The sequence below is a fragment of the Solanum dulcamara genome, chromosome 4 (assembly GCF_947179165.1).
Source record: "Solanum dulcamara chromosome 4, daSolDulc1.2, whole genome shotgun sequence".
NCBI classification, from domain to species: domain Eukaryota; kingdom Viridiplantae; phylum Streptophyta; class Magnoliopsida; order Solanales; family Solanaceae; genus Solanum; species Solanum dulcamara.
The window spans coordinates 44,486,120-44,499,545 of NC_077240.1; the positions used below are offsets into that span (position 1 = coordinate 44,486,120).

The 13,426-nt window shown below is 37.8% G+C and overlaps 1 protein-coding gene across 1 annotated transcript; it reads left to right on the top strand.

The window, feature by feature from the left end:
* The first annotated feature begins 2,099 nt into the window (after positions 1-2,099).
* Positions 2,100-3,332, top strand: LOC129884235 (uncharacterized). Its single transcript, XM_055958565.1, has 3 exons — positions 2,100-2,469; positions 2,830-2,882; positions 3,153-3,332. Exons 1-3 carry the CDS (start codon positions 2,100-2,102, stop codon positions 3,330-3,332), a joined length of 603 nt encoding a protein of 200 aa, XP_055814540.1.
* Positions 3,333-13,426: the final 10,094 nt, after the last annotated feature.

Here is a 13,426-nt window from a genome sequence, read left to right on the forward strand (position 1 = left end):
TTAGGAGCTCGTCAGACCTCCAAGGCTTTAGCTTCACAAATGCCTAGGGCTTCGAGTCAGTTGAGGCCACCTTTGCCTCAGTGTTTTTGGTGTGGTAGGTCCCATTTTGGAGAGTACCATCTCGCTACTAGTGCCTTTTTTACTTGTGGCCGTCAAGGCCATATTATGAGGGAATGTCCCTATGAAGGAAATCTAGGTGGTGTGGCTCAGCCTACTGGATCAGTTGCTGGTTCATCTTTTTCTGTGGCTATACGCCCTATGGGGTAGGGTTTCCAGGCACTGGCAGGTCGTGGTAGAGGTCGTGGTGGAGCTTCTAGTTCCAGCGGTCCTTCGAACCGCATATATGCTTTGGCTACTAGATAGGAGCAGGAGGCGTTACCTAATGTGGTTACATGTATGCTATCGATTTTCTCTCAAGATGTGTATGCATTGATAGACCCGGCTCTACATTGTCATATATTTCCCTACTTGTTGCTAGTATAATTAGGATAAAACCTGAATGGATAGAACCATTTGAGGTAGCTACATAGTAGGAGATTCTATTGTAGCAAGACAAGTATATATAGATTGTATAGTGAACATATATAGTTATTGTACTAAGGCAGATCTGATAGATCTAGATATGGCTGAGTTTGATGTTATTATGGGTATGGATTGATTAGCTTCTTGTTATGCTAACATTGACTGTCAAGGCAAGATAGTCCGATTTCAATTCCTAATAGATCCAATTATAGAGTGGATGGGAAATACAACATCGCCGAGGGGCAAGTTTATTTCATACCTCAAGGCAAGGAAGATGGTCATAAAGGGCTATATTTATCATCTGGTATGGGTACACGACCTGAAGACAGAGGCGCCAACTATTCAGTCAGTGCCAGTGGTTAGTGAGTTTCTCAATGTATTCCTAGATGAACTCTCAGGACTTCCACCTGAGCGGGAGATAGAGTTCGCTATAGATGTATTACTAGACACTCAACCCATATCTATTCCTCCTTACAGAATGGCACCTGTAGAACTGAAGCAGATGAAGGAGAAACTGAAAGATATATTAGAAATAGGCTTCATCAGGTCCAGTACATCACCTAGGGGAGCTATGGTATTATTTGTAAAAAAGAAGGATGGGTCGCTGCGGATGTGTATTGATTATAGGTAGCTGAATAAAATGACCATAAAGAATATGTATCCTTTCCCCAGGATCAATGATCTATTTGACCAGTTGCAGGGTGCTAAGTGTTTCTCAAAGATAGACCTGCGGTCAGGTTATCACCAAATACGGGTGAAGGAGGCAGACATTCCAAAGACTACATTCAAGACCCGATATGAGCATTACGAGTTCAGAGTGATGTTCTTCAAGTTGATCAATTCTCCAACAGTTTTTATGGATTTGATGAACAAAGTGTTCAAGCCATTTCTTGACTTATTCGTGATTGTATTCATTGATGATATTCTGGTCTATTCACGATCAGAAGAGGATCATGCACACTTAAGAACGGTACTTAGGGTGTTTCAGCACCAGAAATTGTATGCTAAGTTCTCTAAATGTGAATTCTGGTTGACTTGAGTAGCATTCTGGGGTATATTATTGGAGTTGATGGCGTTCGGGTAGATATGCAGAAGATTGAGGCAGTGAAGACTTGCCCTAGACCTATGACACCTACTGAAGTATGCAATTTCCTAGGGCTAGCAGGGTATTACAGAAGGTTTGTAGAGAAGTTTGCCTCAATTCAGCGTCTTTAACGAGGCTAACCCAAAAGGCAGCTAAGTTCCAGTGGACCGATGCTTGTGAGCGAAGTTTCTAGTTTCCGAAAGATAAGTTGACAATGGCCCCAGTTCTAACTCTTCCTGAGGGACCAGATGGCTATGTCATTTATTGTGATGCTTCCGGTGTTGGAATAGGTTGTGTACTGATGTAGCATGGCAAAGTTATAGCATATGCCTCCCTATAGCTCAAAAAGCACAAAATAAATTATTCCACCCATGATCTGGAGTTGGCAGCGGTGATTCATGCTCTAAAAATATGGAGACATTATTTATATGGTGTGCATGTTGACATTTATATAGATCATAAGAGTCTACAGTACATCTTTAAGAAGAAGGAGATGAATCTGTGGCAGAGGAGGTGGCCAGGGTTACTGAAGGACTATGATGTTGACATTCTATATCACCCAAGGAAAACAAATGTTGTAGCATATGCACTTAGCCGTAGATCTATGGGCAGTTTGGTAGACGTACAACCAGAGCAGAAGGAGATAGTCCACGAAATTCACCAGTTAGCTAATTTGGGAGTCCGTTTGGCTGGTTCTAAAAATGGCAGGATTTATGTTCGAGGAGTTGCTGAGTCTTCTATCATAGAAGAGATAAAGAGACACAAGTATGAGGACCCTATTCTTGTACGTCATAGGGATGTATCTCTTCAAAAGGAAGAAACCCCATTTAAGGTTGCACCTGATGGAGTGCTACGATACCAGGGTAGATAATGTGTACCTGACATTGTAGGGCTACGATAACAAGTGATGGGAGAGGCACACTGTGCCCATTATTCTATTTATCTAGGGTCAACGAAGATGTATCATGACCTCAAATGCTTGTACTAGTGGGATGGCATAAAGAAGGATATAGCAGAATTTGTTGCTCAGTGTACGAATTGTCAATAGGTTAAGGTCAAACACCAGAAGCGCAGAGGACTATTACAAGAGATGGAGATTCCGACCTAGAAGTGAAAGGTGATTAATATGGACTTCGTCACAAGTTTACCTCGCACTCTGTAAAAATATGACTCTATTTAGGTTATCGTTGATAGGCTGACAAAATCAGCCCACTTTTTTCCAGTCAGGACTACGTATTCAGCTGAGGATTATGCCAGTTTGTACCTTAAGGATATAGTGAGACTTCACAGAGTTTCCACAACTATTATCTCTAATAGAGGAGCCCAGTTCACAGCTAACTTCTGGAGATCCTTCTAGGAGGGATTGGGGACACAAGTGAGTCTTATCACGATATTCCACCCTCTGACTGATAGACAGACCGAGCGTACTATTCAAACGCTACAAGATATGTTACGGGCCTGTGTTATAGATTTCCGGGGTAGCTGGGATGATCATTTGCCACATATTGAGTTCTCCTATAATAACAACTACCATTCGAGTATTTAGATGGCACCATATGAAGCCTCGTATGGGAGGAAGTGCAGATCACCTATTGGCTGGTTTGAGGTCAGTGAGAACAAGTTGATAGGCCCAAATTTGATTCAGCAGGCTATTGATAAAGTGAAGCTCATTCAGGAGAGATTATTGGCAGTCCAGAGTTGGCAGAAATTATATGCAGATAATTGACGTCGATACTTAGAGTTTCAGGTTGGTGACTGGGTGTTTCTGAAGGTGTCTCCCATGAAAGGTGTTATGAGATTTGGCAGGAAAGCGAATCTAAGCCCGAGATATATTGGACCGTATTAGATTGTCCGTAGAGTAGGCCAGGTTGCCTACGAGTTAGACCTACTGGCCGATTTAGAAGCAGTGCATTCAGTCTTTCACGTGTCAATGCTTCGCAAATGCATATGCTATCCTTCCAGAGTATTCCTCGTAGATGATGCCCAAGTGACAGAGGAATTATCCTACGAGGAGCAGCCTGTATCAATACTTGATCGGTAGGTTAGGAGGTTACGAACTAAGGATGTGGCTTCCGTCAAAGTAATATGGCGGAACAACAACAGGAAAGAGATGACTTGGGAAGCCGAGGAGGAGATGAAAGACAAGTATCCTTACTTGTTCTCTATGCCTACAGGTAACTTCAACTCCTCACTTAATTATACTGATTATCCGATAAGACTATATGTTATGACGTTAAGGGAAGCCTTTTCAAAAAATAAAATAAAATAAAATAAAATAAAATAAAAATTTATAGGACCTTACGGGACCAATTCAACATTCGAGGACGAATGTTCTAAGAGGGGGAGAATGTTAGACCCCATATTGTATACGTCGAGTTATTCACGAAGAAATCGACGTGAGATAGAAACCTCAGATTTTTAATTTCTAAACTAGAACTAATCAGTTATAAATTTTACTTACTATAAGAATGTTATTGGAGATTAGAAATTACTTAATTGTGGTGTTAAGTAAAAAATAAATAAATTGTGACAACAATGTCCTAAGAAGGGACACCAATGTGCCAAGGTAAAAGGATGACTCAAAGTAATCTAAAATAAGGCAATGGAAGACATACAAATATGCAATTAAATATTGATTCATCCACTATATTTTCAATATATTGTGGACAACTAAAATACACTTCATAACCAAGTGTAATATTCGGCCAAGGGCTGAAAATTTGAGGAGAAAAAATTAAAGCATGCAATTGAATATTTAAGCATCTACTACTTTATGAAAGTATACATTATTTTAGGAAGACATAACATGGTGGAGGGATCATTTCACATTAAATATTGATCATTCATCTGGGTATAAGTACAATGGAAAAAGGGTGGTGTATGAATCATTCACCACACATATAATAGTCTTGTAAACAATTGAAAAAAAAGAAGAAAGGAGAAACAAGAAGGTGAGGCTCAGCCACAGTTGGCCGAAAGTTGTAAAAAAAATGGAATTTTAAGTGTAAAGTTAATGGAGTGACTTATTCCATACGTGGAGCATGTGACCAACTTGTAGAAATAAAATTTGAACCAAATAATGACTAAGACATCAGCCATCACAATTCATTTGAACTACACAACACAAAGAAAGAAAACCTAAGTCTAGAGAGAAAGCTCTCGGCCACATTGGCTGATTTTGAGCTCTTTGAGTCTTGATCCAAAAATTATTTTCCAAGGTGTTTCAACACTTTAGAAGGCCCTTAGAAACATGAAGATAGTTATTGTAGAAACAAGAACAAGTATTGGTTCATTTCACAAACTCTCGCCAAGTTGAGAAGTCAAGTTATAAAGGTAAGATCTAACTTTCTTTTCATGTATTAAGGGTGATTTAGATGTGTAGACATAAGTTGTATGCATGAAATAACGTGTGTTGATGTTAGAACATGATAGTAACCATGAGGTTATATTTTTTGATGTTGAAGTATGGTTGCAACTTGATAAACATGAATTGCATGCATAAAATCATGAACTTTGGTGTTGGAATATTGTTGTGGCCGTGGGGACTATTTTGGTGGCATTGATGGACTGATTTTATTTAATAATTATGATTGTTACTATCATAGATCTCATGGTAAAAAAAGAATGAAAAGAATTGGAAGGTTAAAGGTGAAGTTGTGTTAGTATGAAAATAATTGAACGTATGACTTTATGTGAGTGATGTTGAAGCAGGTTGAAACTTGTGTGGACTGTTTTGTGAGGAAGTTAGTGAACTATTTTTACTTGATATTTTGATTGTTATTATCATGAATTTATTATGTAAATAAAGGTGTTTAATAATTGGAGTTGAAACTGAAGTCATTTGTGAGTTGTTGTAAGGATTATAGAAATGACGATGTAGCTTAGTTGCGTATGAATTGATATTGTACTTGTCGTGTGGATAGCTGATCATAACCTACTGAAATTATATGAAAATAAGACATGAAATAATGTGTAAGAATCATATGTGGTTTGCTTAGTACGTTCGTAAACATTTGCAAGAATTTCGAGCATTGTTTAGGGACTGTTTTGGACATGTTGTTGGACTGTTTTGGACGTGTTATGATAATGGACTATTTTGGACTTGTTGTTTTCATCAAGTTGGAAAAAAAATAATTATAGTTAAAAGTATACATCATGTTGTCATAGTGGTTGGGCTGTTATATAATAGTTTCGATGAAATAATATGACTATGGATTAACAAGAATAAATTGGATGTGTCATAATCACATGTACACTATTATCTAGCGTTGTAAGGTACGGGCTGTTTTGATACGTTATTGTTATTGAACTTGGATGATTAATGATAATTAAGATTTTGAATTATGTTGTATGTTGGATGTGCTGCTATAAGTTGTTACATGCAAATGTTAAGGCTCGAACTATAGAAGTAACTCGAGAATATAGTAGCCGTATGTGAATCATTATTGTATGTTGTGAATGTGGGCTATTTGGAATATTGTGTGGGCTGTCCGTATTGGTATTGATATATATAATGATTGATGTTGGGTTAATTGTATGTAGTTGGTTTGGATAAAAGAGAAAACATCGTCTAAGCATCTAGAAAGTAGTTACTAACGTTAGAATATGTTTTGAATCCCCTCGTAGCTTAACCATAGTTGTTGGCGTCTTAATATAGGTTGAAGTATTATTGGGAAGCGTATGCATATTGTGAGACGAATAAGCGCTAAAGGTATGTGAAGCTAACCCTTCTTTCTTTTGGCATGATCTTTGTGAAATGAATATATGATATATATATATATATATATATATATATATATATATATGATTCCAAAGGAATGCCTATTCCTAGGGCCACTAGGATGGCTATTGATCTTGATTCCCATAACTTATGTTTTGTCTTATATATATTGATAAGTACACATGATTTCAAAGTTCTATTTTGATATAATATACAGGGACATCCGAAAGGTATATGACATAACTATTATTTGAATTTGTGAACGATGATTCGTGTTGACTATCCTATTGAGTCCTAAAAAATATATTTTGAATTGCATATAGTTTCTCACTACCCCGCTCGTGCATGTCTCAATATATCTTTCACAGAGTCCCAAACCGAGAATGTTATGTTATCGTGCATAGTTTCATTGCATTATTCATCGAGTCACTCATTAAAGGGCCGGATACGGTACATATATGTATATGATGATATGATGATCCGATGATATGACGATATGATAAAATGATGATATGATATGGCGGCCAGGAGGGCATATCATGACCTTATTCACTGAGTCCCTCATTAAGGGCCGAGTACGATATATACATGTATATGATATATGACATTGACAAATATGATTATGTTACAAAGGCAAGTGTTTTGGCATTCTGGATATTTTACACATTTACTGTACTCCATATTTCGATTATGATGTTTTTACTGTATTGCAAGCTTTACATATTCGGTACATATTCCGTACTGACCCCCTTTCTTCGAGGGGCTGAGTTTCATACCCGCAGGTGCAGATACTCATTTTAGTGAGCCGCCAACTTAAGATTTCCCTCTTGCTATCTTAGAGAGTTCCATTGCTCTGGAACCCAGATTTGGTGTAGATCTTTGCTGATCTAAAGATATGAATATGTTGACTAAGGGTACGACGGGGCCCTGTCTCGTCGTATTGTACTGTTGAAACTCTTAGAGCTCTATGGATATGTGTGTGGGTCGTATTCAAATATGATCACATGTGAGTGTAATATCAGTTGCAAATACTATTTTTTGCAGAAGCCTCGCCGGCTTGCGGATATTATCATAAGTGTGGTAGCAGCCTTATCGGTTTGCATTTATATGAATATTTATGTGACGGTTCCGAGACCATGGTTTGGTCGTTATAAGATCCATATTGAGTTTGATGTGAAATAAACATATAGTTAAAGAATATGTATATAGGTGTCCATGTAGGGCACCAGTCATGGCCTACGGGGTTGGATCATGACATTTTTCTTCTATTTGGCTTTCCAAAATTTTGGGATCTTACAATACTGTTGATAGCCGATGCATATCAAGTTATGCAATAAAGTACATAGTGTCATCTGTAATAGGTGACATTCATAATAAATCATATACCCCTACCCCTATCCTCGACATACAAGGTAGGATCCATGCAACCTCCTTCTCCTATTCAGTGGGTTACATGGATGGAGGGACCATTATGGGACGCGGGAAGTCCATATAGTTGGCATGTAACTGAAAGATGCCTCGAATGTCCTAAAAAACCATTTATCAAAGTAGTAAGGGTGGTACGACTTTTATCAACACCAATTTAAATGAGTAAAAGTGTGAAAACATCTTTCTTAAAAATAGCAGTGCAAATCCAATGCATGAACTGAGATCATACACAAAACATGTGGATAATGAGAATACAATACAATGCATGCCATCACCCACATTCAACAAGAGCAACAACACACACCTAGAATTACGATGCCAATACTACCACACTGCTAAGGCTGAGAGAACTAACTTGCCCAATAAAATACAAACAAGACCAATAATAGCATAACATGCTCACCGCTACTCAAAAAGAGAAGGAATCAAGAAGAGTTCAATAGTCAATAGTGGGAGAATAACTCAAGGATCTTCGCCTTATCCCAAACACACCACTCTAGCTCATAACCGAGCACACCTAAGGCCAACCTATGGCTATGACCAGCCACTAAGGTCTCATGTGCTAACAGAAAGTACACAAAGCAAAATAATCCTTTCAGGGAGAAACTCATAGTTACGGGGGCGTTAAAATGCATTCTAAGGCACAACCTAGCCTAAGGCCTCAATATCAATCCTAAGGAGGATATTTGCGCAAACTATACAATAATCAAGGCTACCAACCTAAGTTAAGGATCCTGCCAACCAAGAAAAGGTAAAAGCTTCTACGGGAATCAAGAAAGTAGAATATAATGGAAGGAAATCTAAAATCCGATAAATACTATTCTATATCATATAAAATTCATGCTAATCACTATCTAATAGAGCTCAATTAAGAAACTAGACTGTAGCCTACCTCAAAGCTGATCACGCGCGATTCAAATCCACTACACAAGAGATCTTTCTTCTCGAAACACCTTCAATCACTGCCACACTATCAAAATATCAATCACAATGTCAGTACAAACATTTTGGTATCAAATGGCAATAATTAGAGTCAGACAAAAAATTAGGTTAAAAGCAGAAATATGAGACCCGCACCAGAAATTCAAAAATTGACTCTGTCAAAAGTTTTAAAATATCTCAAGGAACTTGTGCCCTAAAAATGGGCACAATTCGAGTTCGGAAATGAGCTAAAATAGCTCATGCAAGTAAATCACCATTAAAGCACGAATTAAGAATTAGGACAACCCCTTCAGGATAGAAATTACCTCCATACAATTCTCCCCACACTTCCCTAAACTCTCTAATGCATATCCATTCCAATTTTCAATCAAATGCACCTTGAATCACCCAATTTAGAGTCTCTTAGCTCCAGATATCGAGTTTTGAATATTTGAACAATGGCTGGAATCACGTCCCTGCTTTAAAGACCTTTCCAATACTCTCCGTGAAAATGGAAAAGAAGGCCGCAAACACGGAGGTCCACCCTATCTGGGCTTCATAAATGTGAAAGGTAATTTGACTAGGACTTTGCGAATGAAGAGTTTTTCCCGCGATCGCATAAAGCAACCTTGCCAAGTCTCTGTGAATGCAGCCCATGCCACACAAACCTGGTTACCAATTACCTAGGTCATCGCAAATACGGATAGAAGCCCGTAATCATAAAGAAGGAAATAAGGTTTCATATTTCACCACCTGATCCCTCAAATCTCCAAAACTCCGGCGGGGTGCTAGGAATTCATTTGGAATTCTATACGCGCAAATAAATTATACTACCCCACTAAATTCGACATTCTCGACTCAATAGAGATGGAGAAACTTTTAAATGAGGTTGTCTCGAAGAAGAGTAGATCTCATACTCCAAATTCTATTTTAAGCCAAATTTCACAAGGTAGATCGGAATGAGTCTAAAAGTCTAGAGATCCACACAAAAGATCCTTTTAGACCAAACTCGACATTTCAGAACTAATGAAGCTGTCAGAATTCCCTTTTAGGCCACCTACGAACGATTCCACTCTATCAAATTATCGAAGAACACATCAAAACAAAGCCAATGATACCCATATTACCATAATTAAAAATGAAACTAAAATTGGGTTAAAATTTGATATTGGGACCGACACATAAAATTAAAAACCAACTTTGTCACAAGGTCCCAAATAACTCAAGGAACTTGTGCCCTAAAAATGGACACATTTCGAGCACCGAAAGAGCTCAAAATAACCCACCAATATTAAGCCCTACAATAGCCAAAAATGCAAGGAATTAACGAATTTACGCTAAACTTACAAGGTTTTTAGGATGAGAAAGGGTCTCAGAACATCCTTGCAAGAATTTTCAACACACTGGAAAAAAATAATCAAAAATGGTTAAGAATTTCTCTCTGAATAACACTTTTTCTAAGTCCCGAAATGGGACTTAGACTGCTGAAATTGTGCATTTAATTCACTGAAGCTAGTGAATTTGTTCATCGCGATCGCAAGGCCTAAGCCCGTGATCGTAAGGCCCAATAAAAATACCCTTCGCGATCATGGAACTTAGCCCCGCAATGACTAATGACCCTGACCTTCACGATCATGGCCCCTGGCCACGAACAGGAAGAGCAAAGTGGCCTGCACTAGTAATTTTACTGGTTCTGGAACTTTGGAGAAATGAGGTTTTCTTCGATGGGGGTCTAGAATTCATTCCAAACCCTGTGAACACAAACGGATTATGCTACCCAACTAAAAATGGAAATCTAGACTCAATACAATCAACGGATTTTCCAACGAAGGTCATTTCGTTGGAATGTTGACCAAAGTCAATACTTTTCAAAGAAAGCATTCAAAATGCATAAATGGCCTAAAACTCATTCTAAGCACCTCAGGAATTCAACCAAAGGTCGTTCTAGAACAAAGACAGAGTTTCAGAGCTAACTGCACAAATAGAATTTTTATCCAAGCACGATCACTCAAAATTTTGACCGAAGTGAAACTTGGCCAAAACTTTAACGTTAAAATGACAAATCATACAAACTCAAAACAAAGACTCCTAAACCCAAACCAACCTTTCTCCTAGATAAAAATATATCTTCCAGAACTGATGGAACCTTCAGAATTCTCATACAACACCCGAATCTCCAGATCTTGACTAAAGTCAACTCTTTCAAACCTTAAGCATCAAAAATGGTCAAACCACCTAAAAATTAAATCTAACACCTTGGAGGCGTGCCACCTATATCACAAAAGAGCTATAAAGAAGCTAGGGAAGGGGTAAAATGGTAAAAACATGAAAAATCACAAATATGACTTTGGAGGTCAGTACATATTGTTTGTTAGAAAGAAGGATGGGTCACTTCGCATGTGTACAAACTACCGACAATTGATTAAGGTCACCATAGAGAATAAGCATCCCATTCCAATAAAAGATGATTTTCTTGATCAACTCCAAGGTGCAAGTCACATCTCCAAAATTGATCTTTATTCCGATTATCACCAATTAAGGGTAAGGGAGTGTGATATTCCCAAGATGACATTTTAAAGTATGGCCATTTTGAATTCTTAGTCATGTTATTTGGGTTGACTAATGCTCTTGCTATTTTCATGGACTTGATGAATCAGATTTTCAAACCATACTTAGATATGTTTGTGGTGGTTTTTATTGATGATATATTAATTTGTTCCCAAAATGAAGAAGAGCATAAGGGTCACTTGAGAATTATGTTGTAAACCTTGAGGGACAAGCAATTATTTGCCAGGTTTAGTAAATGTGAATTTTGGTTAAAGTTCATGGCATTTCTTGGTCACATTGTTTCCAGGGATGGTATCATGGTTGATCCAAAAAAGTGGTGGCGGTAAAGAATTGGCCTAGACCGTTGTCCCCCTCAGATATTCGTAGCTTTTTAGGTTTGAGTGGATATTATAGAAGGTTTGTAGAAGGATTTTCATCTATTTCATCATCTTTAACTAGGTTGGCCCAAAAGAAGGTGAAGTTCCAATGGTCGGATGAGTATGAAAGAAGTTTCCAAACATTGAAGGATCGAATGATTAAGTCGACATATTTTCTATCGGTTAAGACTTCTTATAGTACTGAAGATTATGCTAAATTATATGTTTATGAATTGGTGAGACTTCATGGTGTCGCCATGTCTATTATATCGTATCGAGGTACTCAATTCACCTCACATTTTTGGAAGTCTTTTTAAAAGGGTCTTGGTACGAAAGTTAAGCTAAGTACCACTTTCTACCCCTAAACCGTTGGCCAAGCCGAAAGAACAATTCAAAATTTAAAGGAAATGTTGAGGGCATGTTTCATTGATTTCAAATGAAGTTGGGATGAGCATCTACCAGTGATTGAATTTGCCTACAACAATAATTATCACTCAACCATTGAGATGACTCCTTTTGAAGCTTTGTACGGGAGAAGGTGTAGGTCCCTGGTGGGATAGTTTGAAGTAGGTGAAATGTCGTTGGTAGGGAATGATTTAGTATTTGATGATCAGGAGAAGGTGAGACTTATAAGAGAAAGGCTAAAGGCTTCCCAAAGTCACCAAAAGTACTATTCGGACATAAGGAGAAGGAAACTTGAGTTTAACATGGATGATTGGGTTTACTTGAAGTTTTCTTCCATGAAGAGTGTAATGCATTTTTGTAAGAAGGGAAAGTTGATTCCTAGGTATGTAGGGCCCTATAAGATCTTGAAGCGGGTTGACAAGGTAGCATATGAGTTAGATTTGCCATTGGAGTTGGCTATGGTTCATCCGTTGTTTCATGTATCAATGTTAAGCAAGTTTGTGGGTGATCTAAATTCTATCATGCCGATGGAAAGTGTGAGTGTTGAAGAAAATTTAACATACGAAGAGGTTCCAGTGGAAATCCTAGATTGTTAAATGAAGAGGTTGAGAAACAAGGAAGTTGCATCTATTAAATTCTTATAGAGGAATCAAGAAGTTGAGAGTGCTACAAGGGAAGCGGAAGCGGACATGATGAAATGATATCCTTAACTCTTTCCTTCTGATCCATCCTAAGGTACGTAGTCATCTATACTCAAATCCTCTAAACTCCTACATTTTGACTTCTCCGTGTTATGACAGATGCATGCATACCATGAAACACTTTTTAAATGATGTTGATGATTAGAAGTTGCATTGCTACATTCATGTTGGGTTGTTACATACTCACTCTAGTCTACTCAAACTAGCTTCCATCTCATTCGAGGAGGAATGTTCCCAAGGGAGAGATATTGTAATATTTCGGGCATGTGAAGGTTATAATGTGATACAATAAGATAATTAATTGTCCTGGGTGAATTTATTGATGGATCAAGTATGATTTTATTCAAGGACATTATGGAATTTTCCCTTATTAGTAGAGAATGAACCTAGACAGTTTTTGGAATTCAATTCCTAACCAATTTAATCCCCGAAGCCCAAATTCCCCTCACTTTCTCACAATTCACCCATCATAAATTCTCTCTCTAGAAAAATTCTCTCAAGACCTCCATTGAAGACCAAGCAAGGATCATTCCAATTCTCCATTTATTTTTAAGTTTTCTCCAAAGCTTTTTCCAAATTCTTATTTAAGGTATGAAAGTTTCATCCATGGGTACCTTACACCCATGGAGTTCAAAGAATTCCTTAAATTATCCATGAATTCTAATTATATCTTTGGGTATTCTCAATTTCAAATTCAAAGGCATAAACTATGATGTATTTT

Coding starts and splice junctions, on each gene's coding strand:
- LOC129884235 (XM_055958565.1), top strand. CDS start 2,100: ATGAATCTGTGGCAGAGGAGGTGGCCAGGGTTACTGAAGGACTATGAT. Junction 2,470..2,829: donor TGGAGTGCTACGATACCAGG/GTAGATAATGTG, acceptor ACTTTTTTCCAG/TCAGGACTACGTATTCAGCT. Junction 2,883..3,152: donor GTTTGTACCTTAAGGATATA/GTGAGACTTCAC, acceptor TCGAGTATTTAG/ATGGCACCATATGAAGCCTC.